This window comes from Eretmochelys imbricata, chromosome 5, assembly GCF_965152235.1.
Source record: "Eretmochelys imbricata isolate rEreImb1 chromosome 5, rEreImb1.hap1, whole genome shotgun sequence".
Lineage (NCBI taxonomy): Eukaryota > Metazoa > Chordata > Testudines > Cheloniidae > Eretmochelys > Eretmochelys imbricata.
In genome coordinates, this window is record NC_135576.1 from 135,644,808 (window position 1) to 135,672,570 (window position 27,763).

Below are 27,763 nucleotides of genomic sequence, written 5' to 3' on the forward strand. Positions count from 1 at the left end.
GTGTTGTGGGGATTCACAGCGAAAACATGCTTTTACTCTATTTTGAATTTGCTGATTTGGTGTTTTTTCATTAGTTTTCCTCTTGCAATTGTGTGTCTGTGGTGGTAGTGAACTTTTCTGCAAAGGAGTCACAGCCTGGACTGTGCCTCCTGTATCCATGCTCATTATTTTGGCTTCAGCTGTAGCTGACTCAATCTGAGTAGCAATGGTTATTGCATTTTCCAGTCTAAGTTGTTGTTCTAGAAGTAAGTGTTGTCTTACATGAAGCATGGTTGTTTTCTCAATGAGCTGGTCTCTAATCATCTCATCGGCCATATTCCCAAAGTCACAAATTACAATCAGACTCCTCAGAGAAGCAATATACTGCATTCTCGTTTCTCCTGGTTTCTGCTCACGCTGGCAAAATCTGTAGCGACTAGCTACTACATTCACTTTGGGCACCAAAAAAAAAAATCCTTAATGTAGGAGTGTAGTCTCATATTTATCATCTGCAAGGGGAAAAGTGTAAAATAAACTCTGCCCTTCTGCTCCAAGGCAGTGGATTAGCAGAGTAAGCTTTCTCACTTCAGAAATCTCTGTAGCACTAATTGCAAGCAGATAAGTCTCAAACCTATGGATCCAGGTAGTAAAATAAATTGGAGGCTCAGCTGAGCATTGCAGAAAGGCTGCAGGTGGGTTCAGAGGCAGAAGATCCATCCTCGTTGCCAAAATGTTGTATCAACCAGGCAAGGTACGAACAAGCTTCAACAGGACTCAATTTTCAAAGTGGAAACCTCTTTACCAAGCTGCAGCTGCACCCTCTGTAGCTTTCTTCCAGCCTCTCAACTCCTCCCCTCTCCTTCCTGTTTCCTGTCCTTTCAGGCTCCCAACAGCTTGAGCTCCCAATTCTAATAATTACAAGCAACATCTAAACACCACACAGCCACAGGGTTTTCTTTGCTGGGTAAACATATCCTTCTGTGCTTGACATCCATGGAAATATATTAATATTGCCATCTGCCCTGTGGAGCCCTAGAGATGTGCCTGGTAAGCAATCTATTTATCAAAACCCATTTCCTGAATCTGTTTTGTTGTCTGTATTGTTGACAGCTATTTTGAAATAAGTTACCGAAACAACTGAAAATGGTATGATTATATTGTGCTGCTTTGACAAATGAAAGATGCAGAATTTTACAATATCGTGCACTGAATTTTTTTTTTTTGTGGGCACAGAATTCCCTCAGGGGTAGCATATGTATGTTAACACTATGCTATATGCTACAAATGGTAATGCTATGTTAATAAGTTTTGGGTTTTGTTTTGTAGCACATGCTTTACTCTTCTATTACTTCATTCTAGTGTTCTTCATTCTGACAATGTTAGTTCTGCTTGTTCTGCAAAATCAATAAAATTTTATAAAAATTAAAGATTTCATGACTCTTTTGCATTGATCTCAGAAAATGCAATTATTTTGCTATCTCACAGGTTTTTCAAACATGTGTCTACAACCAATCTGTGATGGGTTGGACCACCCCCCCACCCCATGTACTGGGGGTTTCTCCTGCACCACCAGCCTAGATTCCCTCTCCCTGTTTTGCTGAATTCGGCTCTCCGGTCTCTTGCAGCACACACACAGGTAGGGCCACACCCCACTGCAGCCATAGACTGAAGTCAGCTCTGTGTGAGAGGATTCACCCAGCACACACCTGCACACCTGTGCTGGGGGATAAACCCAAAATAATATTTTCTTGCACTGTATAGAAATATCTGTACAGCACAAGCTCATAAAATGTCGCCCTCTTCCTCAATGTGAAGAGAGATGTGGACGGTTTCTTGCCTCCCTGCCCCCATTAGAAATTACATAAACTGGGTTTAATAATAAACAAAATAAATTGCATTAACTATAAAAGGCAGATTTTTGGTGGCTAAAGAGATAGCAAACAGAACAAAGCAGACTACTAAGCAAATAAGACAAAACACACTAAGCTTAGAGACTAACAGATTTATTTGAGCATAAACTTTCGTGAGCTACAGCTCACTTCATTGGATGCATGTTGTGGAAAATACGGAGGGGAGATTTTATATACACAGAAAACATGAAACAATGGGTGTTACCATACAGACTGTAACAAGAATGACCAGGTAAGGTGAGCTATGACCAGCAGGAGAGCGGGGGCGGGGGGGGGGAACCTTTTGTAGTGATAATCAAGGTAGGCCATTTCCAGCAGCATTTCCAGGGCTGAGGGTTCCCCAGATGGCCCAGGGATAGCTCAGGTCACCAGTGAGGAGCCCTCTCAGAGCACGCTTCCTGTCCCATCTCTTTGGGAGGGCCTCCCACCATGAGGGCTAGAGAGCAGTCCCCTCCTCGCCAGTGGAGGGAGGGAAGCAGGAAAAGGGAAACCAAAAAAGACAAACCCCAATGACTCTAAGGGACAAAGGCCAAGCTGGGGGAAAATTGTCCCACCTTAACCTAGTGTTTTCCGTGCCTAGAATTTAGCCAGCACCGGGTGGTTCAGCCTGCCTAGGTACCCAATCTCTCTGGGGCTCTTACCTTCTCCACAGGGACGTCTGTCTTCTCGCTCAATGAGCAGTGGGAAAGGAGAAAACTCCAGAGAGGCTCCACCTCGCGCTCACATACGTGATCCTGAATTCTCTCTCAGTCCTCAAGGAGACACCTCAAGAAGGAGACTCCCTGCAGCAAAGCCCCGGGGGTCTCTGAGATCCCCCTGCCCTGCAGCCTGTCCTCCCTGGCCGTTGTCGTGGACTCTCTGTGAGGTCACCGCCTCCCAACCTCCTTTGACCAATCAGCTGAGTGCTGCAAAAGGCCCTTGTGATGTCACTGCCACACCCACCCCTGCTCTGCGTGAAGTATGTACACGTGACCTTAACTCTCATGTTTCCTAACGTTTAAAGGCCTGGTCTCCATGGTGTTCTTTGTGCTTATAGATCTATTTTGGGGAGAGATGCAATCATTTATTTCAGAGCAGTAGCCGTGTTAGTCTATATCAGCAAAAAAACCCGAGGAGTACTTGTGGCACCTTAGAGACTAGCAAGTGTATTTGGGCATAATCTTTCCTGGGCTAAAACCCACTTCATCGGATGCATCCAGTGGAAAATACAGTAGGAAGATATATATTCACAGAGAACATGATAAGATGGGTGTTGCCATACCAACTCAAACAGACTAATCAATTAAGGTGGGCTATTATCAGCAGGAGGAAAAAAACTTTTGTAGTGATAATCAGGATGGCCCATTTCAAACAGTTGACAGGAAGGTATGAGTAACAGTAGGGGGGAATTTAGCATGGGGAAACAGCTATTACTTAGTGTAATAACCCATCCTCTCCCAGTCTTTACTCAAGCCTAATTTAATAGTGTCCAGTTTGCAAATTAATTCCAATTCTGCAGTTTCTCATTGGAGTCTGGTTTTGTAGATTTTTTTGTTGGAGAATTGCGACTTTTAGCTCTGAAATTGGGTGACCAGGGAGGTTGAAGTGTTCTCCGACTGGTTTTTGAATGTTATAATTCTTGACGTCTGATTTGTGTCCATTTATTCTTTTGCGTAGAGACGGTCCAGTTTGGCCAATGCACATGGCAGAGGGGCATTGCTGGCACATGATGGCATAGATCACATTGGTAGATGTTCAGGAGAACGAGCCCATGATGATGTGGCTGATGTAATTAGGTCATATAATGGTGTCCCAAGAATAGATATGTGGACAGAGTTGGCAACGGGCTTTGTTGCAAGGATAGGTTCCTAGGTTAGTGTTTTTGTTCTGTGGTTGTTGGTATTTGCTTCAGGTTGGGGGGCTGTCTGTAAGCGAGGACTGGCCTGTCTCCCAAGGTCTGTGAGAGTGAGGGGTCGTCCTTCAGAATATGTTGTAGAACCTCGATGATGCGCTGGAGAGGTTTTAGTTGCGGACTGAGGGTGACGGCTGGTGGCATGCTGTTCCTTTCTTTATTGGGCCTCTCCTGGAGAAGGTGACTTCTGGGTATTCTTCCCTTCAGCAGGTGAGTATTGTAGTTTTAAGAACGCTTGATAAAGACCCTGTAGGTGTTTGTCTCTGTCTGAGGGATTGGAGCAAATGCGGTTGTATCGTAGAGCTTGGCTGTAGACAATGGATCGTGTGGTGTGGTCTGGATGAAAGCTGGAGGCATGTAGGTAAGTATAACGGTCCGGTATAGGGTGGTGTTTATGTGACCATCGCTTATTAGCACTGTCGTGTCCAGGAAGTGGGTCTCTTGTGTGGCCTCTCCTTCTGCCCCTCCACCCCCACGAACATGATACAGTTCTGCGGTGACCTGGAATCCTACTTTCGATGTCTCTGACTCAAGGAATATTTCCAACACGCCTCTGACCAACACAGTAATCCACAGAGACCTTCCTACCAACACTACAAAAAGAGGATTCTGCGTGGACTCCTCCTGAAACTCGAAACAGCAGACTGGACTTCTACATAGAGTGCTTCCGCCGACGAGCACGGGCTGAAGTGGTAGAAAAGCAGCATCACTTGGCCCATAACCTCAGCCGTGCAGAACACAACACCGTCCACAGCCTCAGGAACAACGCTGACGTCAGAATCAAAAAGGCTGACAAAGGAGGTGCTGTCGTCATCATGAATAGGTCGTAATATGAACAAGAGGTGGCTAGGCAGCTCTCCAACTCCACATCCTACAGCCCATTCTCCTCTGATCCCACTCAGGGTTACCAAGAGAAACGACACCATCTGCTCAAGAAACTCCCTGAAAAAGCACAAGAACAAATCTGCACAGACATGCCCCTGGAACCCCGAACAAGCGTCTTCTATCTGCTACCCAAGATCCATAAACCAGGAAATCCTGGATGCCCCGTCATCTCAGGCATTGGCTAGGGGCGCTGGTCGCGTAGGGCCTGAGGAGAGAGTCGACATAGCCAGATAATCCTGCTGTCAGGATGCCAATGCCTGAGAGGATTTCATCGCAGTCTCTGACTAGGGGGTTCAGGTTCCAGTGCTCTGCTCTGTTTTCCCAGCCCTCTCCAGGGGGTTGTTTCCAGTTTCAGAAATGGGGGAATGTTCACACACTCCCAATGGGACTTTGCGTAAAACAGGCCCTAAGCCAGGGGCAGGCAAACTTTTGGCTTGAGGGCCGGATCAGGTTTCAGAAATTGTATGGAGGGCCAGTTAGGGAAGGCTGTGCTTCCCCAAACAGCAAGGCATGGCCCGGCCCCTGCCCCCATCTGCCCCCCATCCCGCTTCTTTCCCCCTGACGGCCGCCCCGGGCCTCCTGCCCCATCCAACCCCTCTGTTCCCTGAGGGGCGCCCCAGGATCCTTTCCCCATCCACGCCCCCTGCTCTCTGTCCCCTGACCGCACCTGGATCCCCTCAGCCCCTAACTGCCCCTGCTGCCCCATCCAACCCCTCCATCTCCTTACTGACTGCCCCCCCTGGGAACCCTGCCTCATGCAACCACCTCTTCTCCCTGACCACCCCCAGACTCTCCGCCCCTAACTGACCCCTGCCCTAACTGCCCCGCACTGCCCCTTCCAACCCCTCCTCTCCTTTCTGACTGCCCCCCAGCACCCCTGCCCCATGCAACCACCCCTTCTCCCTGTCCTCTGACCGCCCCTGAAACTCCCACCCCTGACTGCCCCCCACCACCCCATCCACCCCCTCCTCTGCTTCCTGACTGCCCCACGGACCTCCGGACCCATCCAACCACCCTTTCTTCCTGACCGCCCTGGGAACTCCTTCCCCCATTCAACCCCCTGTTCCCTGCCCTCTGACTGCCCCGACCCCATCCGCCCCCCACCCCTGACCACCCCCCGAACTCCCCTGCCCCGTACCCCACCCCTCCCCCGCTCCCTGCCCCCTGACCGCGCTGCCTGGAGCCCCGGGGGCTGGGGGCGGCTGCCCCAGGACCGGCTGCCGGGCCGCGCCGCACAGAGCCCCGGGGCCGGTCGGGCTCGTAGCCCCGTTGCCCGGAGCATGGGCCGGCGGCGCCGGGAGCGGAGGCTGCGGGGCGGGGAACAGCAGGGGCGGGGCCGGGGGCTCTCCAGAGTTCGGGGCCGGGCGGAGCGGCTCAGAGCCCCCGGCCCCCCTTCTGCCGCTCGCTCCCCACATGTCGCTGCCCCCCAACCCCAGGGAGCTGCAGCAGCTTCCCTCTGCCCGGGGCAGGAACTTGCAGCCCCCCGCTGGGAGCAGCCTGGGCCCCCCTGCCCCCCACAGGCTGCACCGGGAGCAGCTCCCTGGGGGGCACGTCTCCCCTTCTCTCCCTGGGGGCACTGCCAGACCCCCCCCCCGTCCCCTGCTGGGGCCCCCCACCTGAGATGCCCCAAGACCGACCAACAGCCATGGCCGGCTGCCACCCCACTGCCCCTCCCCACCAGCCCCCAGGCCCCAGTGTGGCCGAGCCCCTCCACAGTCCCCCCCGACTGCCCTCCTCGCCCCAAGCCAGGATGCAGCCGCCCCACCCAGCTGTGCCACCCCCCTCCACAGCCCCCCACAGCCATACTGTGTCCCCCTGGGGCCATGGTGCTGCCCCTCACTACTTCCCAACCCAACCGCCAAAGCCATGCCATTGACCCAAGTCCCCGATCCAAGTCCCCTATAGCCTCTCCCTCCCCCACATCCCTCCCAGACCCAGTCCCCATCCCTACAACCCAATCGCCCCCTGCCAACAACCCCCCTCTCGTCCTCCCACAGCACCAATCCATCCCCTACCCTCCCACAGCTCACACCACACAGACCCCTCCACCTCCCAGCTCTGCCACCTTCCCCCCACCCGCCACCCCACCCACCCCGTCAGACACCCTCCCCCGCTGGTGCACCAGGGTTTCCCCAAGACTCACCAACAGCTATGGATTAAAAACCCCATAGTGTTGGTTGGGGCCTCCTGGAGCCATGGTCCCTACCTGGAGATGCTGAAATCTCACTCTTGTCTCTCTCCTCCTGCCTCCAGCTCCGAGCCAGGCTCCGGACAATTACGTGGTGAAGTGATGAACTGATGATAGTGGAAGAAAAAAATCAAAATCCAAAAGTGAAGCCAAAAGCACAAGCCGGGCAGGCAAGGCAAATCGCAGGCTGCTGCCATAGACTAGTCCTCCCCCTCCTCCAATAACCCATCCAAACCGGGACACCACAGACCCCATGGACCTCAAACCAACCACCTGGAAGCAGCAGCAAAAAGGCAGCAAGGACACAGGCCGGCAGAGCGTGGAAGGAAAATCAAAACGGAAAGAGCCCAGTCTTTGAAAGCTTTTTTAGTTCTCTGCACATGCTCCCAGAAGAGGATGGGGCAACCGACAGCCAATCATGCTTTCTTAGCAGGGGAAAAAAGCTACTTCTGGACCAACAACAAAGAAAAAGGAGAAGGAACGGGACAGTGAGCGGGACAGAGAGATTTATTCAAGTGAGATGGTAATTCATTAATTCCCTGTGTTACTTCCTGGCCATTTCTGTTACCTTAGTGCCATCATGGAAACTGTTCTCAAAATCTCTGGGTCTCCTTGCCATATGCTGTGGTTATGAAAGCTCCTTTTCAGCTCTTTTACTTTCCTGCTTTCCAGTTACTGTAAATATACCATTAGCACAATTCTTCCTGTTTCTTCCACATTCATATCCTAGTTCCAGTTGTTGGGGGCAGAGTCATGGGATGTGTTTGTGACACTCTATACCTTGGGGGAGCGTTATGCTTATAAGAAGCACACAGGATCTTTTCAGGGGAAAAGGCAATACGCCACATTTCTTGAAAATACAACTCTTAGCATATGCATTTATTCACACACACACACACCCTGCAGATGGTCTTACAGTTACCAGTTTGCTGTAGCTCTTGTCAATCTAATGGCCAGTTAGATGAAACACAAGCGAGGAGCTGGGCTCCATAGGTTGTGATCTGATGCTCAGAGGCTTTCCAGGACTGAACCCTGAGTCTTATGGCAAAACACCCCAGCTTTATACTTGTCAATTCCCACTTTACTCTATGGATTTTGCAATGTCATTCTGTTATCGTTAGTCCTTAAATGGGGTTAATCTCCGGGTTTTCCGCTGTTATCATTTGGTGGTTTTGTTGGCTTCCCATCGTAAGCTCTTGTTTGTTGTCTTGCATTCAGGGGTGCCTGCCTCGTCTGTGAGGTCATCAATGCTGCCAACATGTTTAGCGTCGGATACAATGGATGTTTTCTGATTGTCTCCTGGTGTTTTCAAGTCTCTCACTTCTTCTTGACCATCTGGACATTTGTGATGGCTTTTCACACTTATTCTGAACTATGAACACATTTCTTACTCACACCAAACAATTTGACGGACACTTTCGGACAGGATAACATTTTAGAAAGGATGATACGGTTACTAAAGGGATTACAAAAGAACCTTACGCAACTTAGTTTGCAATGCAGACAAGAAACACAACTTAATTTGTAATGCAGATAAGAACAAGACCTTCTAGCAAATCCTGTAATGAAACCTTATCCTAAAACAAAAGGTGGCCAGGACTGTTCTGGTCTATTCCTGCCTGAAATCAGCTTCAGACATCAGAACCTGGCTGATGCCTCTTTACCAATGGCACACGAGGCGGTTTCTTCCTGCTCTCAGAAAGGGTGGCTGGCAGAATATGGTCAAATCCTATCATACATCAATCCATTTAATACATGATTATCCCTTATCTTTCATTATGACAAATGCAAACATAAAATCCTAATCCTCTAGGTGCCCTGTAACCCCCATATTCCTCATCTTGGATTGAATTGTGATATTACACGTAAACCATGCCATGCAAGGGATCAGGGGAAAGGTTAGGAGCTGCCAAAAGTCACTCTTCTCTCTGTCTAGATATGTGTCTCCTCAATGCCTATGAAATGACAAGAATCATACGGTTTTCACTGAAACATGCTGTAAGTTGTGGAATCAGCCAAAAATTAGCTTCCCCAGAGGTACCAGCAAGGAAGGTCAGCAACCCCTGGGTGGGGTGTGAAACAACCCATCAAGAGCCATTGTCCAGCAAGGAAGCTCCCATTCAATGATTCACCTGCATGAGGCCACAGCAAGGGAATTGCTCCACCTTGCTGGGAGATTGAGCAATGCCCCTACCTGCCCCCCCAGACATGCCTGGTGCTTCCCAAGCACATGGACTGAGGGTATAAAAACCAAACCCAAACACAGGGGCCCATGCTTGGCCTTTCTCCTTCACCCACCTACACTGCAAGCAAGAAGGACACTGAAGACTTGAGACTCCAACTGAGGGGTCTGGACCAGATTTCAAGGGAGAAATCTGGATGCTATGGACTGCAAAATCCAGGAGAGGGATAAAAACTGCTTAGTCTTGTTGTTGCCCAGTCTGTGAGGGTTGAGAGTTCAGACTGCGAGCTAAGGTGTTTATTTCCTTTGGTAACTCACTTGGATGTTTTGCCTATCAGTTAATACCACTGAAAATCTCCATTTTGTAGCCAGTAACCTTGTTGACCTGTTTGACTTTACCAAAAAGAACAGGAGGACTTGTGGCACCTTAGAGACTAACAAATTTATTTGCGCGTAAGCGTTCGTGAGCTACAGCTCACTTCATTGGAATGCATCTGAAAGCTTACGCTCAAATAAATATGTTAGTCTCCAAGGTGACACAAGTACTCCTTTTTTTTTTGCGATTACAGACTAAGACGGCTGCTATTCTGAAAGCTGCCTAGCGTAGCTCAGGGTGTGAGTACTAACCTCGGGGCAGAGTGTTACACACCAGGGCACACACCCCATGGGGATTGGGAGCTCGATATTTTGATTTAACCCACCAAGAGCCAACTCCCCAGGCACGGTAACAGCCTGAAGAGGGAGTCCCAGACACTCCCCTTGGGCACTCTGCTCTATCCTGCCACCTAGGCAAGCCTGCCTTTGGGCTCGATCTGTGGTTCAGTGAGGCCTGAGCATGAGCTGGTGCTGCCAGCATCACCCCCCACGGTCTGCAAGGGAGGAAGGATTGAACCAGGGTCCCCGTGTTCCAGGTCAGTGTGTGAAGCACGGTGCTGTGGTGGGGCTCTCTCCAGCGCTCCTTTTGAAGTTGGTCCCCGGAGGCTAAATAATGAAAGAGCTTGGGCCAGGGGGATTGAATCACCGGGGTTTCCTAATTCCGACCTCTCCGGTGGGTTCCTGAACTACTGGACAGTGTCACCCAAATAACGTTGTTAAAAATCAATCATGAAAAGATGCGGAACTACAGAAATCCAGGGGGGTTCAGGACAGGGAGACCAATTCAGGCAATCAGATATGACAAATTTATAGAGATGGAAACTGGCCAGGCATTCTTTGAAACTGGCTAAACACTTTTAAAAGTTTCCGTTTGCTTTAGGCTGAGGGGATTTGGGGCGAGGGTGTAAACTATTTCCCTGCATCAAGTTTCCTGTGGCAGCTCAGTCCACCATTTCAGCTAGAGAAGAGTTGCGGTCCCTGGGCATTGGGCCACCCAGGGCCTTTAACACCACAGCCGTGGGAAGGGGGTGCTGAGATGGACGATCCATTGAGGAACACAAGTCCTTCCAGAGGGAATGAACAGACAGGAATCATCCCGTGAGTTATCCCTTGTCGCCCCATTCACAGCTTCTGACAAACAGAGGTTAGGGACACCATCCCTGCCCATCCTGGCTAATCGCCATTGATGGACCGAGCCGCCATGAATCTATCTCGTTCCCTGTTGAACCTTTTGATCCTAGGACCCTGCTCAGGAACAGTGAAGTAGCAAGTTCTAATAAAGAAGCAGCTTCTGATACCAGGGGAGCTGCTGTTCCCCCTCCCCTCCCGTGGGGATGAGCAGCCCCCCCGCTGTCTCTCTGCCCCTGGCCCCCTTCACCTCATCACCCCTTCAGCCTCCCTCCAAATATCCCCTTTCCCTCCATCACCTCTTCAGCCCCCCATCACTCCCTTCAGTCTCCTTCAACTGCCCTGGTCCACCTCCTGTCATCGCCCCCCTCAACCTTCCCCCTGCCTCCCAGGCTCCTCCCCAGCTGCGCTTTCAGTCTTCTCCCCCTACAACCAACTGCCCTCCTTCAGCCTTCCCCCCGAACCTCTCACCCAGCTGCCCCATCTGACCCCCTTTAGCCTCCCTCCCGCGCAACTGCCCCTTCACCCCCTCACCCACTCCCCTCCCTCTGCCTCTCCCCAAATTCCCAGCTCCACCACGTTGAGGTTCCCTTCCCCACAACCATCTGCTTCCTTCCCCTGGGGAACAGGGGCAGGAAATGCTTTTGAAAAAAACTTTTGTAAAGTAAAAAGTAAAAGAAACCAAGCAAGCCCCTCCCTTGCTTTGTGCTGGGCACCCAGCTGTGGGCTTGTGTGTGTTGGGGTGAGGAGGGGTTGTTCTGAGCACTCTCCCTTCAGAGAACGGGTGGAGTTGGCCAAAGGGGCATGCTGAATCTTTAGCAGAGAATTCCTTTCTCCATTATGTTAGCTAAGCGTTGCTGTTAAATGTCAGCTGACGAATGCAGCATTTGAAACAATCTGACTGTACGTCCCTTGCCCTCTCAGATGCTGCAGTTCTCACACCCTCTGCTCTTGTGAGCTCACCACATGACACAGTGTCTTATTACCATAGCATCTTGGAGATTACACGGGACCTAAGTTTATGAGGTAAAAAATGAAGCATAACTCCTTTCCTTCCCCCTTTTGACTTAGGAAAAATAAATCCTGTCCCCTCCCCCAGTCCCAACCCGGCCCCACCGGAGCTGCTGCGGCCAGGAGAGAGGTGCCTCTAACCTGGCCCTGAGCTGCTGTGGTGAGAGAGGGCTGGGGGGAGCCCTCTCTCCCTGGGGCAACCTGCACCCTAAACCCCTCATCCCCAGCCCCACCCCAGAGCCCGCACCCCCAGCCGGACCCCTCAACCCTTGCACCCCAACTCTCTGCCCTAGCCCTCAGCCCCTCGTCCCCGTCCCCACCCCACAGCCCACACCCCAACCCTCTGCCCCACCTGAGCCCCCTCCCACACTCCGAACCCTTCAGCTTCACCCCTACCACACACAGTCCATGTGCAGAATGAATTTTGGAATCTGCACCAAGCGACAGGTGAGGGGTCACACCTCACTTCCCTCTTGGTGCACATAACAAAATTCATTCCCTACATGGACGTAACAAATTAGAGGAAACACTGCTCCTGACTTTCAACCTGTCTGTCACATCTTGAATCTCATACATTGACCGATGGGAATAAAGGGCTCTCAGGTGACCTGCAGACCAACAGTTGTTCATAGGAATTATTCAGCAAGTATTTTAGAAGACCTAGAACAAGAAAGGAGATCACGAACTGCTCAGAGACAATTAATGGAGAGAAGCAGCAAGATTAATCCCATACATTGGATTGGTTGTGACTTATTTGCCTGATTTGAAAGGAGACCAAAAGGACCTGAGTCTCCTCACTGTCGATAGCCCCCAGCTCGGCCAATCAGCATTGAGACGCTGAGGGGTGGGAGGCTGAGAGGTCTCACCAGATGTCTCAAAGGATGGCCCAGGTCACCATCAGAGGGGATCACGCTCAGATCCGGACCCACCTCTTTGTGAGGACCTCCCGCAATGAGAGCAACCCCCCCTCCCTCGCCCACACGCCACACACACCCCTCCTTGGTAGAGGGAGGGAAACTGGGAAAAGGGAAAAAAGAAGCAAGAGAAGAGGAGAAAGGAGGAAGGAAAGAGGAAAAGGGAAACCATAAAGGATAAACTCTAAGATCCCCAGTGATGCCAAGGGTCAAAGTCCTAGGTAGGAAATCAAATTCTGCCCCCTTAAGCCAGTGTTTTCTGTGCCGAGAATTCTGCCTGCAGCAGGTGCATCAGACCCAGCAGGTTCCAAACCTCTCGGAGCCTCTGACCTTGTCCAAGGGAAGTTTGTTTTCTGGCACAATCAGTGGTGGGAAAGGAGAAAACTCCACAGAGGCTCCTCCTCATGCTCACAGACGGGAATCCTAATTCTCTCCCCGTCCTCGAGGGGAGACCTGGAGAAGAAGACGTGCGGCAGCAAAGCCGGGGGGGTCTCAGAGACTGCCCTGGCCCACCTGCACCTCGGCCCTGCCCGGCTGATGTCGGGGTCTCTCTGTGAGGTCACCCCCTCCCCACCACCTTTGCCCAATGGGCTGAGTTCCTGCAAAAGGCCTTGGTGATGTCACTGCCCCACCCACCCCTCCCCTCCAAGCTGATGTCCTGCCCCTGCCCAGCCTCTGTGGAGGTTGGAGTTGTTGCCCCTGGATCTAGGGTTGCCAACTTCCACACCCTACAAAACTGAACACCCTTGTGCCGCCCTTCGCTGAGGTCCCGGCCCGCTCACGCCATCTCCCTCCCCTCCGTCGCTCCCTCTCCCCCACGCTCACTCACTCGCTCATTGTCACCGTGCTGAGGAGGGCTGGGGAGGGGCCCTTTTCAACTGGGTGTTGTCAGGACGGACCTGGGAAGGAGGGCTGCCTGCCAAGCACCTTTAGGAGGAGTTTCAGAGCAACAGCCGTGTTAGTCTGTATTCGCAAAAAGAAAAGGAGTACTTGTGGCACCTTAGAGACTAACCAATTTATTTGAGCATAAGCATTCGATGAAGTGAGCTGTAGCTCACGAAAGCTGATGCTCAAATAAATTGGTTAGTCTCTAAGGTGCCACACGTCCTCCTTTTCTTCCTGCTTAGTATCTCCACAAACTGTATCAGTGTACTCTCTATGCCATCATCTAAATCATTGCTGAAGATATGGAATAGAAGTGGACCCAGAACTGATCTCTGTGGGACCCCACTTGTGATGCCCTTCCAGCCTGACTGTGAACCACTGAGAACTACTCTCTGGGAGCGGTTTCCAGCCAGTTCTGCACCCACCTTACAGTAGCTCCACCTAGGCTGTATTTCCCTACTTTGTGAGACGGCCATGTGAGACCGTAGCCGAAGTCTTAGGCTTCGTCTACATTAGCACCGTAAAAGCGCTGCCATGACACCAGCGTGTAATCGCGGCACCGTCGCTAGGAGAGAGCTCTCCCAGCGCTCTGAAAAAGCCACCCCCACGAGGGGCGTAGCTGAAAGCGCTGGGAGAGCGGCTCCCCGCGCCGGTGCTGTGACCTCACGGGCACTTGAGAGCGCTGAAACTTGCATTGCTCAGGGGCGTGTTTTTTCCCACCCTGAGCAACGAAATTTCAGCGCTCTAAAGTGCCAATGTAGACAAGGCCATACTAAAGTCTAGAGATACCGTATCTATCGCTTCTCCCCCATCCACAAGGCTTGTTACCCTGTCACAGAAAGCTATCAGGTTGGTGTGACACCATTTGATCTTGACAAATCCATGCCGACTGTTACTTATCACCTTGTTATCTTTTAGGTGTTTGCAAAGTGATTGCTTAATTATTTGCTCCATTTTCTTTCTGGGAACTGAAGTTAATCTGACTGGTCTGTAATTCCCCAGGTTGTCCTTATCCCCTTTTCAAGAGGCGGGAATTGCTGTTCATTGGCAGGGGGTGAGGGTGACGTCTGAGGTCTGCGTGAGGGACCCCTCTGGGAACAGACCGAAGGGGGCAGAGTTGAGGTTGTTTGGCCTGAGTATCCTTAGCCCAGCATCTCCTACTTTGCCAGCCGTTGAATGTTGAGTGTTCCGGGCTCCCGTTCTGACGAGGCATGAAGAGCACAGAGCAGTGCTGACCCCCTGCAGTGGTGACATTTTTTGCATGGGAATAATGGAAATCCTGGGCAGCTGCCCTGTAGACTGGTCTGTGCACCAACCAGCTCACTGCTAGGGGAGAGTGAGGTGATGACTGTTCCCTTTGGATAGGAGTCCCCATATCTACTAACTCCGCTGAAACCCTGCCCTGTGAGAGATGCTAATATCCTCTCTCTTCTCCTCCTCCTCTGCACAGAAAATGACCAAGGCTCTAGTGGCTCTGACCTATCTGCCAAGGGTAAGTGATGGAGGCTGTAACCTAGGGGTTCACTGCTCTCACTGAGGCCTCTGGAGAGAGACACCTAATCCAAGTCATTGGACCCTCTAGCAAACCAGCCCCAAGGAGCGGGACAGGGGGGGTTCTGGATCTCTTATTTCCCTTTTATTCACATGGGGGTGCAGGAACAGGTTTGTAGCCAAATCCCCCTTGTTTTATCTGCAATGAATTTAGGTGTGAAAGACTCTAGTGAGAGGGATTTCTCTGTGGCTGCTGACACAGCGTGGACTGAGCTCAGCTTTTGCAAGGATAACTCCAGCTGCTTCAGAGAACAGCCTCCAGTGAAACTGCAGGGAGGAAGCAGGAGAGACAGAGCCCAGCACTTGGGGCTCCAGGAACCCGGGTCTGTGACCCTGGAGCTACAAGCTTTGTCAGTGGGGTTCGAGATTTTGTCCACTGAACCCTGCAGCCACTAGGGCGACCGTCCCACAGCAGCGTGCACTGTCATTGCAAAACATTCTGGCAGGTTCCCTTTAATAGACGTTGCCTGTGTTTAACTTCTGCAGCTTAACTGAGCCTGTTGGAGTCTGTGCCACAACGTGAGGGGAGCCTAGAGAGGAAGACGGATGAGCTCTGCTCTGTCTCCCTGCAAGAACCAGTCAACCCCTCCCTAGCTTTTCTCTGGCACTTGGAGTGTCCTGTGTGGGATTTCCGGCCTCATCTGTCTGCTCACTGAACCACTTTTTGCTTTTCAGATGTCATAGTTTTCTGTAATAATGTTTTATTTGCACAGAATAATTTCCAAAATTTGAATGGATAAAAACTCTGTTAGTCAGAGTTGCGTATTTGCTAGCGTTCAGTGATGCACTCAGTGCTCTGGCTGCGCAGTGCTGTCTGCATACCATGGACGGGGCGCTAGATCTGTGAGCAGTAACTGCTTGTGTATCTATGGTGGGGGACGTCTTCCTTTTCTGTAGAATTTCATGATTATAACATGGTCAATGGCCGGGTCTACTCGCAGCTGGCAGCGCTGTTGCTCTCATCAGCTGAGGCATTTTGTTGGACAGGAATAAGTGTCTGTGTTTAGTTTATAAGTGCCTCTAATGTCCTTTTCACCATTGATAGAGCCATAGAAATGCTGGGCTAAAAGGGCCCTAAAGGTCATCAAGTCCAGCCACAATCTCAGGTAGCATCAAGTTAACCTAGACCATCCCTGACAGATGTTTGTCCAACCTGTTGTTAAAAACTTCCAATGACGGGGATTCCATATCCTCTCTAAGCAACCTGTGTGGTGAAGTGGGACATTTTCCTAATGTTGCGTGTGTATACTGTGTGTGCCTCAGTTTCCCCCATGTGCTGCATGTCTACCCAAGGTGGGAGGGGGGGTGTCTGTTGTTGTAGAGGACCAGGTGTGACCCAGTCTAGCAGCCTGGACCCCAGATCGTGGCCTGGACACTTTGTAACTCAGCGACTGATGACCCGAAGGCCCATCCGAACTTGGAGCCAGCCAGTTATGGGCAGCGGAGAGAACAAAGAGCTGAAGAGAGAGTCACCTGGAGACCTGTTTTCCCGGGAAAGTAGACAAAGATGGAGGCGGGGCCTTGGAGGTGATATGGGGTGGGCCACAGAAAGGAAGAGTCACTTCTGGGCTGGGAACAAAGAGTGGCCTGATCCCACCTGGATGGGGACAGACCCAGATGGACGCCCCTGAGAACGTCTTGTAATCTGCTCCAGACGTACAATAAACCCGTCGGTGCTGCGCTGGCTGAGAATCGCTGCAGGCTGAAGAGAGGCAGGCATGCTGGAGGCTCAGACGTGTGGTACTGGAAGGCGGAGGAGAAGCATACAGCTTAAACCCCGAGCAAAGCGTGACCTTATGTAGGGTCAATACTCTAAAGGCCGGTTCCTCCCGGGGCCATACGGAGCCAAGAGAGCACTGGCCTGTGAGTCTGTGGCAACCTGTTCCACAGTGAACTGTCCTTAGAGCTAGAGAGTTTTTCCTAATGTGTAACCTAAATCCCCCCTTCTCCAACTATCAACTGGAGAACGATTGATCACCGTCCTCTTCAGAGCAGCCCTCAATGCAGGGATAGTTAATTATTTTTTGTTAAGCTCCAAATTTCTTGGTCAAGATATAGTCAAGGCCCAGACTCAAGAGAAACACTTCTCATACCACAAGTTCCCCTGTTCAATGAACACAAACAGTGCTGTGAAATATACCCAGGGCCTATGTTGTTTATATTCTTAGTGCATTAAATGAAAAATAAAATCAAACCACTGTATAGCCTAAAAATACCTCTAAGAAAAGGTTTTGGGCCCACAAAAGCTTATGCGCAAATAAATCTGTTAGTCTTTAAGGTGCCACCGGACTCCTCGTTGTTCTTGGGGATACAGACTAACACGACTACCCCCTGATACTTGTCTCCAAGAAAGATGTAATTTATCTGAAATGTTGAGAAAGTATTTAGAAAAATGTCAAGTAGATGCAACTATTAGCATTAAAAATACTTTCAGGAAACAGGTTTAAGTTTGTGTGCGAGTTTTGTCAAATACGGTTATTGTAGGTGTATCTGCATAGAGAGAGAGAAACAGATTCAAAACTTTTTCAGCCGTTTGTGGTTTATTTACCATTAGTATCAGAGTTTGAAAGAAACACTTAGTACACCTGAACTCTTCATCTTTTATGATTCAAGCCTTTCCACTAACAAACACCCACCCACCACCACTCCCAGATCCTTCTCAGCAGCGCTGCTGCCGAGCCAGTTTGCCTCATTCTGTATTTGTGCATTTGGTTTTCCTTCCCTACGTGGCGCACCTCGCATTGATCTTTGTTGAATTTCATTTTGTTGCCTATTGCCCAGTTCTCCAATTTATCCAAATCCCTCTGAATTTTGGTTCTGTCCTCCAAAGTGTTGGCAACCTCCTTCCCCCCACCCCGCAGCTTTGTGTCATCTGCAGCATTGATCAGTCTGCTCTCCGTACATACATCCAGGTCATTAATAACGATGTTAAACACTGGACCCAGAACAGATCCCTGTGGAACCCCACTTAAGACCTCCTCTTTTGCCCTCACAATTTACAGCTCTCTCCTCCCCCTCGGGGTGCAATGACCCTCTATGGGTTAACAGGACCTTTTTCCAGGGAAAGAGCCTTTATCACACAGTGAATATTCTTAAACATGTACATGTACATGTCCGCTCCATACGGCTAAAGTACGATACTTGACACCATGCAAGGCACCGCATTTAGCCGTATAGAGCGGAACTCCATCAACCTCATGAAGAGACTTGCACAAGTGCAGCCTCGTTATCCCTAGCCTGATTCTTGCTTGCACATTTACACTCGCCTCTGGAAATTTCCACTCCGTGCCTCCGACGACGGGGGGATTCGCCCACGAAAGCTCATGCTCCAAGACGTCTGTTCGACTACGAGGTGCCACAGGACTCTTTGCCGCTTTTACAGATCCAGACTAAAACGGCTACCCCTCTGAGAGTGACCATTTGTTCATTCTAACTGTAATTTGGCCACATTGATTTGTATTTATTTAAATATGACGCTAAATCGTGTGAAGGGGGCAACCTGCATTCATCACCTGCTCCATGCTAAGTGGCCATCAACGTCAGCAGTGAGAATATTTGGAGCGGACCCCAGCAATCACTTCCGTCAGCACTGGTTTGGTTTCGGCCGTTTTCTAGTAGGGATCTATGAGGAGAGAGGACCAATGACTCCCAAAGCGTGTTTACAAAGGACCCCTGGCACTACACAGAGCGGCCAAAGGCTTCAGGGGTCTGATAAGATCGCCAGCGAAGAACATAGACTGAACTTCCTGTGGAACCATCTGCAGGACTGAGCTGGAGATCGATACGGTTGGTGCTCAGTCTGCAAGGAGGCTACAGCCCTGTGGGATTTGTCTTGGGGAAGATTAGGATGATTGAGTGGGAAATTGATCCAAGACAGTAATTCATTATTCTACACAAAGGGAAGACAATAGGTATCGCATGGCTGGCTACTTCCATTTTCTGGTGCTCTCAGCCTGGCTCAGCACAGCCAGTCTGCTGGTGTAGGGTGTGTCCACACTAGACAAGAGGTGTTTCTCACAGTGTGTCAGGGAACATGGGCTAAAATCCTAGTGAAGACAAGGCCATGTGTAATCTCCACTCACGTTAACAGGTCAAGGGACAGCCTAGCGGGGAGCCTTGTCTTTAACTTGACCTGCTAACTCGTGTTAAACTGACACCTACCTCATCTTCACTCAGATGTTAGCTCCTGTTAGTCACTGTGTTTGGTGTAAGACATGGCAGGAAAACAGCTCTTCTCCTGGTACAGACAAGGCCCTAGGGAGGCTGGCTCAGCACCGTGGGAGGGGGCACTGGGACACAGGGGTCCATGGGCTGTGAGATGGGGAGAAGGGGGAGCTGTCTGAGGCCAGTGAGAGGAACCCGTGATCTGGGTGGTTTCCTGGCGGGGAAGCTGTGGGAACCTCTCAGCCGGCAATTACTCTCCCCATGTAGGTTTCCGTACACTCCTCCTCCCCCACACATCTGGGGAGGGGAAGTCATGCAGCTGACGCTGTGTGGGTGCAGCAGTGAACAGCTCTGCACCCCCCCTTGGCTCCCCCAGACAGGGAACTAGCTACAGCTCTCCAGGGGCTCCCCCAGCACAGGGCACTGGAGGCTCTGATGGTGGGTGGGGTTAAGGGGGACATGAACGGGGGCATGGATGGATGAGGGGGCTGACCGGCTCGTCCGTCACAGTTTGACAGGCTCTGTGCTTTGCTCTGCCTTTAAACAGGCTCCTGGGAGTGACCAGGCCCCAAGGTTCACACTGACCCACAAGGGCAGGCCGGGCAGCCTGAATGACTCTGGGACTGGGCCTTTGGCCTCCAGCACCTCCTGCTTCCCACCGTTTACACCTACAGCAAATCCACCTGTGTTTAGATTCCTGCGCAGACTTTACCGCCCAGATCCTCAGTGATGTTTCAGCTCCCAGCTCCTGTTCATTTCAATGGGAACGAGGCACCTAAATCCCTTTGAGGTTCTGGCCCCACTGTCTTAGGAACCCAGTCAGTATTCTGCAAAACAGCCTTTGAGAACAAAGGAGCATTTATTAATCCCCTGGAATCCAGCAGAAGAAGGTATGTAGGTTAGTGTGGCAAAGGGACGCTCAAGGCAGAGTCCATATGGGAAGGAGCAAGGCCCCAAGACACCAGGCAGTTCTCAGCTCCATCTTCACTCTCTTTGTGTGTCTGCAGCAGCCGCATTAAGACTTGTCTCCTCACACCTGTCCTTCCTTTAGCTCCAGGTGCAGCCTTTTCACTTTGCTTCTCTGCAGAGTTGGGGGAAGTCACCTGCTTTGAGGCCGCGTCTACACCTAAAATTTAGATCAACCGAAGCTTCTGAAGCATTCATGGCCTGTGTGACAGACAGGCTGACCTAACCCCCACTGAAGGCACCTAGGTGGATGAAAGAAAAAAACTCTGTAAACCTGTAGCTGCTAATGGTGTAGACATGCCCTTAGTTCCAGTAGCTCTTAAATACAATCATACCCTGGGCTGCTCCCCTTGCCCAGGCATTGCCCAGCTCTGTCCCAGCAGTGACCCGAGTTTCTTTGAAAAGGCAGAGACCTGTCTCCTTCTCTTCAGATGAAAATCTTGGCCTGTGTCTCTGTCTCCTTGTAGATGTCTCACCATCAGTTCAAGTTAAATGTGGCAAAAACAGAGCTCCTAATCTACGCCACCCCGCCCCCAGTTCTCCCTGCTATCGCCTTTCTCAATCACTGTGGACACCACCAGCCTCTTGCCTGTCACTCAGGCCCATAACTTGGGTGTCATTTTGGTCTCGGACCTCTCTGTAGGTTCTCACATCGACGCTCTGTCGAAATCTTGCTGAGTCAGAATTCTCAGCTCACCCCCCCAGCTGTAACTCCCACCCCCCATGCTGCCCCCCACACTTGGCAGAAGCCCCCATCAGCACCCGCACGGCTACCTTATTAGCCTCCTTCAAATCCCTCCAAGGTGTCTGCAAAAAACCTGACGATGGTGAGGCTGCTGGTGTCCTGTTATCACAGCTGATCGTGCTGACCAGTGTTGTCCCATTGCTTCCCTTGTGCTCCTCTGTCTGTCTCCATCTATTGTTTCTTGAATTAGTGTCGTGCCCCCTCTCCACCCAGTTACCTTCTTTCATGCTAATCTGCGAACAGGTTTCGATGGACAGGTCTGGGTTCTTCTGGATCCCGCCACCCACCCAGCAGGGTGTATCTTCTTTATGTTTTCCTATGAATGGATAGGGAAGAAAGGTAAGCAGCAGGATATAGACCCTGGACTTCAGGAAACCAAACTTCGACTCCCTCAGGGAACGGATGGGTAGGATCCCCTGGGGGACTAACATGAAGGGGAAAGGAGTCCACGAGAGCTGGCTGTATTTCAAGGAATCCCTGTTGAGGTTACAGGGACAAACCATCCCGATGTGTCGAAAGAATAGTAAATATGGCAGGCGACCAGCTTGGCTTAATGGTGAAACCCTAGCGGATCTTAAACATAAAAAAGAAGCTTACAAGAAGTGGAAAGTTGGACATATGACCAGGGAAGAGTATAAAAATATTGCTCAGGCATGTAGGAATGAAATCAGGAGGGCCAAATCGCACCTGGAGCTGCAGCTAGCGAGAGATGTCAAGAGTAACAAGAAGGGTTTCTTCAGGTATGTTGGCAACAAGAAGAAAGTCAAGGAAAGTGTGGGCCCCTTAATGAATGAGGGAGGCAACCTAGTGACAGAGGATGTGGAAAAAGCTAATGTACTCAATGCTTTTTTTCCCTCTGTCTTCACGAACAAGGTCAGCTCCCAGACTGCTGCACTGGGCATCACAACATGGGGAGTAGATGGCCAGCCCTCTGTGGAGAAAGAGGTGGTTAGGGACTATTTAGAAAAGCTGGACGTGCACAAGTCCATGGGGCCGGACGAGTTGCATCCGAGAGTGCTAAAGGAATTAGCGGCTGTGATTGCGGAGCCATTGGCCATTATCTTTGAAAACTCGTGGCGAACGGGGGAAGTCCCAGATGACTGGAAAAAGGCTAGTGTAGTGCCAATCTTTAAAAAAGGGAAGGAGGAGGATCCTGGGAACTACAGGCCAGTCAGCCTCACCTCAGTCCCCGGAAAAATCATGGAGTAGGTCCTCAAGGAATCAATCCTGAAGCACTTACATGAGAGGAAAGTGATCAGGAACAGTCAGCATGGATTCACCAAGGGCAAGTCATGCCTGACTAATCTAATCGCCTTCTATGATGAGATTACTGGTTCTGTGGATGAAGGGAAAGCAGCGGATGTATTGTTTCTTGACTTTAGCAAAGCTTTTGACACGGTCTCCCATAGTATTCTTGTCAGCAAGTTAAAGAAGTATGGGCTGGATGAATGCACTGTAAGGTGGGTAGAAAGTTGGCTAGATTGTCAGGCTCAACGGGTAGTGATCAATGGCTCCATGTCTAGTTGGCAGCCGGTGTCAAGTGGAGTGCCTCAGGGGTTGCTCCTGGGGCCGGTTTTCTTCAATATGTTCATAAATGATCTGGAGGATGGTGTGGATTGCACTCTCAGCAAATTTGCGGATGATACTAAACTGGGAGGAGTGGTAGATACGCTGGAGGGCAGGGATAGGATACAGAGGGACCTAGACAAATTGGAGGATTGGGCCAAAAGAAATCTGATGAGGTTCAATGAGGATAAGTGCAGGGTCCTGCACTTAGGATGGAAGAACCCAATGCACAGCTACAGACTAGGGACCGAATGGCTAGGCAGCAGTTCTGCGGAAAAGGACCTAGGGGTGACAGTGGACGAGAAGCTGGATCTGAGTCAGCAGTGTGCCCTTGTTGCCAAGAAGGCCAATGGCATTTGGGATGTATAAGTAGGGGCATAGCGAGCAGATCGAAGGACGTGATCATCCCCCTCTATTCGACATTGGTGAGGCCTTATCTGGAGTACTGTGTCCAGTTTGGGGCCTCACACTACAAGAAGGATGTGGATAAACTGCAGAGAGTCCAGAGAAGGGCAACAAAAATGATTAGGGGTCTGGAACACATGACTTATGAGGAGAGGCTGAGGGAACTGGGATTGTTTAGTCTGCAGAAGAGAAGAATGAGGGGGGATTTGATACCTGCTTTCAACTTCAATGGGGGGAGGGATAGCTCAGTGGTTTGAGCATTGGCCTGCTAAACCCAGGGTTGTGAGTTCAATCCTTGAGGGGGCCATTTAGGGATCTGGGGCAAAAACTGGGGCTTGGTCCTGCTTTGAGCAGGGGGTTGGACTAGATGATCTCCTGAGGTCCCTTCCAACCCTGATATTCTATGACTAAGGGTCTGGGCTCTGAACTATTTGTTTTTGGGGGGAGGGATAGCTCAGTGGTTTGAGCATTGGCCTGCTAAACCCAGGGTTGTGAGTTCAATCCTTGAGGGGGCCATTTAGGGATTGGGGCAAAAATTGGGGATTGGTCCTGCTTTGAGCAGGGGGTTGGACTAGATGACCTCCTGAGGTCCCTTCCAACCCTGATATTCTATGATTCTATGATTCTATACCTGAGAGGTGGTTCCAGAGAGGATGGTTCTAGACTATTCTCAGTGGTAGAAGAGGACAGGACAAGCAGTAATGGTCTCAAGTTGCAGTGGGGGAGGTTTAGGTTGGATATTAGGAAAAACTTTTTCACTAGGAGGGTGGTGAAACACTGGAATGCGTTACCTAGGGAGGTGGTAGAATCTCCTTCCTTAGAACTTTTTAAGGTCAGGCTTGACAAAGCCCTGGCTGGGATGATTTAATTGGGGATTGGTCCTGCTTTGAGCAGGGGGTTGGACTAGATGACCTCCTGAGGTCCCTTCCAACCCTGATATTCTGTGATTCTAATGTATTTGGCGGTGCCTCCAGCACCCTCACTCCTTCCTGGCAGGGTCCCCAAGGTGGCTTGGGAGGAAAATGCCAACCCCAGGGTAACCCCCACTTACCTGCCAGAAAGTTGGAGACTCCCAAGAAATCACACAAATACATAGAATATATTCAACACAGTAATTGTATTAAACCAGAGACAAATATAACATAACAGGGTAAAACACTATTCTTCGTGCCCACGCTGACAATACCCGTGACTTTCCCCAGTCACGTGACCTGATGTAGCAAATGTAAGATTAGTGTCCTATTGGTACGCGTACCTTGTTGGGCCTTGATGACCTGTGACCACGATATCTTCTCTGCAATGGTTTAGCAGCGTGGCTTAAGCGTGTACTGGGTTCAGTACAGCCCAAAGGACTCACAAGTGGGAGGAGGTGGTCAGTCCCTCCACAGGTTTAATATGCACCCGCTGATAAAATCCCCAAACCCGTACTCCCTGGCTTGAGGACACAGTTCAAGGAGTAGGGGGTCCCCAAAACAAATTCCCGGACTGACTAACTAAAAGATGGTGCATTCACAAACTCCATGAATGATCCTCGGATTCAGAGATGACTCTGGACCCCTCGGTCACGGCAGAGGGGCTGATCTCTGCTGGCAGGGAGTCTCTTCAGGCAGGAATCAGGCGGCTTTGTCCCAGGATTTCCCCTCACCACCCAGGGGTGCAGGGCTCAAGGTGCAGATTACAGAACTGGACTAAACTCCAAACTGTCGTCTCCTAGCCCAGCGTCCAGACACACTCCCAGCAGGCCAGCCCTGGACTAGCAGCCGGAGCAGAGCTGGCCATGTGGTGACTGGTCTCTCCTAGGGAGCTGGGGGCGAACTCAGCCTGGCTGGGGAAGTTTCCCAGCAAAACTCTACAAAGTGGGAGTAATCAGTGGGGAAGGAAAAGCCCAGCGGAGGGATCTGCTGTCAGGTCCCTAGAGGCCAGTTGTCAGGGGAACCCTGCATGCTGGCCTGGGACTCCCCAGCTCCCCACACAGCCAGGCCTGCCCTTGCCCTGCCTGGCTCCAGACTGACTCAAAAATGGATTCTCCCCTTTCCTGAGCTCCCTGGGAGGGCATCTCACTCCCTAGTGGTTGCCGGGCAGACTCTGAATCTGCCTTGGCTTCGCCTCCCTGCCAGGGACAGTGCCCCTCCCTCAGCTGCCCACAGGCAGAGCCCCAGGTCAGCTCCTTGGGGGGTTACACTGGTAAAAAAACAAAACAAACAACAACAAAGCAGAAAGCAAACCCGTGACCGAGAGGGGAAGTGAAGGCAGCTATATAAAATCACTCTGTCACTGGGAGTCCTGAGGAAGTGGAACCACACAGGACAGTTTGGGAAGAGCCAAAGGGGATGTTTGCTGGAGACGAGGGATGGGAAGAACTTGGAAGACTCAGCCCACAACACGGGGCAACAGGGAAACAGCCAGGGCAGAGACAGGGTGAATCCACTCACCGGAGCAGAGGGTTGGAAAAATCAAAGAAACTGCTCAGCAGAGAATCCCCACTGGAGACAGATCCGGTATGCTTGGTGTCTGTGGGAAAAGCTTTGCTGGGACTTCAGCCCACATTACTCTGCACAGCAAACAATCCACATAGGAGAAAAACGCTATCGATGTGCCGAGTGCAGGGAAAGCTTCAGTCTGAGCTCCCAGCTTATTTCACAGCAGAGACAGCACACCAGAGGGAGACCCTGTGGATGCCCTGCCTGTGGGAAGTGCTTCTCTCGCAGCACTGCCCTCATTAACCATCAGAGAATCCACGTAGGATTGAAGCCCTACAAATGCCCCCGGTATGGGACGAGCTTTGCTCGGCACTCACACCTTGTTGTACGTCAGAGAATCCACACGGTGAACAACGCTGTGGACAAAGCTTCCAGTACAGTTCAAAGCTTCTCACACATAAGGTTTCTCTCCCATGTGTTTTCTCTTATGTAACCCTTCTGCCAGGCCAAGTTGATAGCAGCAAGGGCCGGGTTCAGTACACAGGGGTTCCCTCTCATCAAAGCAAATGCAAAACTGGCTTGAGCCCCCACCCAGTGACCTGGGAAAATCCTACACACCCCCTGGGCGCCTCAAAGAGGCAATACTTCCCCTCTCGCAAGCAGAGAGTCTCGGTGGAGCAGAGAATCTTTAATAACATGAGATAAACGACATCAGCATTAAATTGGGGAAACACCACAACTAGTGTTCATTAACCAAACCACGAGCAAAGACCCACCCCAGCAAATTGGGCCACATCCTTTCCCTCGGGTTCTTGAGTCCCAGAACCCAAACGTCTCTTGAGTCCAGCAATCCACAAATCACCCAAAGTCCAAAAAGTCCAGCCCCAGAGTTCAAAAGTTCATCTGCAGAGTGTTACTCCCCAGTTTGGCTAAAATGTGCCTGTGTGTGGGGAAAGAGGTAAGGGGCACCTTACGTGTCCTGAAGCTGACTGCCCCACGGGGCTCCGCTCCACTCCACCACAAACAGCTCCGCTCTGCACAGCTTGGCTTCGCCAGCCTATCCACGAACAGCACAACTGCACTCTAGATCTTCCGGCTCCCCACTTCTTGACACAGTGATTGCGGCTCATAACAGTGGGAGCCTTAGGGCTGGTGCACCATAAGGCCAAAGTGAACTCAGCACACTACCTGTAGCAAGACTCTTAATAGACCCAAAATTAACTCTGACAATCTACAGTGTAAAGAGACAGGTGCAATTGGTGTTTCAAACCCACACCCCCCCAGTACTAATACCTGTCTCAAACCCCTCTCCATTCACAGAGTTTTGGAACCCATGTCCCTTGCCTAGCGAGTGCTACTTAGTTGATGGTGAGTCCCTCCATCATAACAAAAGGCCAAGTACAGTTCCAAGCACAGTTCCCATAATCAGGGTAATAACAATTTATTCTTCCTGCCCCAATAACAGAGACACTGGGGATCCCACAACAGCCAAAGTGACCATTTGGGCAGCTATGGCCTCATTCTAGGCGGGGTGGGTGTGCCTATGCAAATGAGATCAGCCCCTGAAGTTCTTTTCCACAACTTGCCACACCTCACCACCAGATGTCAGGGTGGAGCTCATCCTGACTCTGCTTACACTTATAAATGCCCTGAGTGTGGGGAAAGCTACAGTGACAGCTTTAATAGGCATTGGAGGGTGACACTGGAGAGAAGCCCTTCAAATGCTGTGATATTTGGAAAAGCTTCAGTAAGAGCTCAGACTCTATTGCACATCAGAGAATACACACAGGTGAGAAACGCTATAAATGCCTCCCTGATCTGGGGTGGGATAGGCTGGGATCTGAGATACTATAGAGAATTCTTTCCTGGGTATCTGGCTGATGAATCTTGCCCAGACGCTCAGGATTCAGCTGATCGCCATATTTGGAGCCGGGAAGGAATTTTCCTCCAGGGCAGATTGGAAGAGGCCCTGGGGTTTTTTCGCCTTCCTCTGTAGCATGGGGCACGGGTCACTTGCTGGAGGATTCTCTGCACGTTGAAGTCTTTAAACCAGGATTGGAGGACTTCAATAGCTCAGACATAGGTGAGAAGTTTATTGCAGGAGTGGGTGGGTGAGATTCTGTGGCCTGCATTGTGCAGGAGGTCAGACTAGATGATCATAATGGTCCCTTCTGACCTTAATATCTATGAATCTATGAAACTATGGTAAGAAATTCCATTATAGCTCAGACACGACTGAACATCAGAATAATAGAATCATAGAATATCCGGGTTGGAAGAGACCTCAGGAGGTCATCTAGTCCGACCCCCTGCTCAAAGCAGGACCAACACCAACTAAATCATCCCAACCAGGGCTTTGTCAAGCCAGGCCTTAAAAACCTCTAAGGACGGAGATTCCACCACCTCCCTAGGTAACCCATTCCAGTGCTTCGCCACCCTCCTAGTGAAATAGTGTTTCCTAATATCCAACCTAGACCTCCCACCACTGCAACTTGAGACCATTGCTCCTTGTTCTGTCATCTGGTACCACTGAGAACAGCCGAGCTCCATCCTCTTTGGAGCCCCCCTTCAGGTAGTTGAAGGCTGCTATCAAATCCC

At 50.8% G+C, this 27,763-nt stretch overlaps 1 protein-coding gene across 3 annotated transcripts in view; it reads left to right on the forward strand.

Annotated features, from left to right (window-relative positions):
* The window catches only part of LOC144265360 (class I histocompatibility antigen, F10 alpha chain-like), a 343,097-nt gene that overhangs the window by 51,751 nt on the left and 263,583 nt on the right, over positions 1-27,763 (forward strand). The window contains exons 7-8 of one of the 3 annotated variants that reach the window (XM_077817991.1): positions 14,799-14,840; positions 15,386-17,110. The exons of the other annotated variants lie outside the window; for them this stretch is intronic. Of the exons in view, the coding sequence (XP_077674117.1) occupies positions 14,799-14,840; positions 15,386-15,390 (47 nt within the window). The 3' untranslated portion in view covers positions 15,391-17,110. Of the gene's footprint in view, positions 1-14,798; positions 14,841-15,385; positions 17,111-27,763 lie in introns of those variants that run through there. 3 annotated transcript variants of the gene reach the window in all.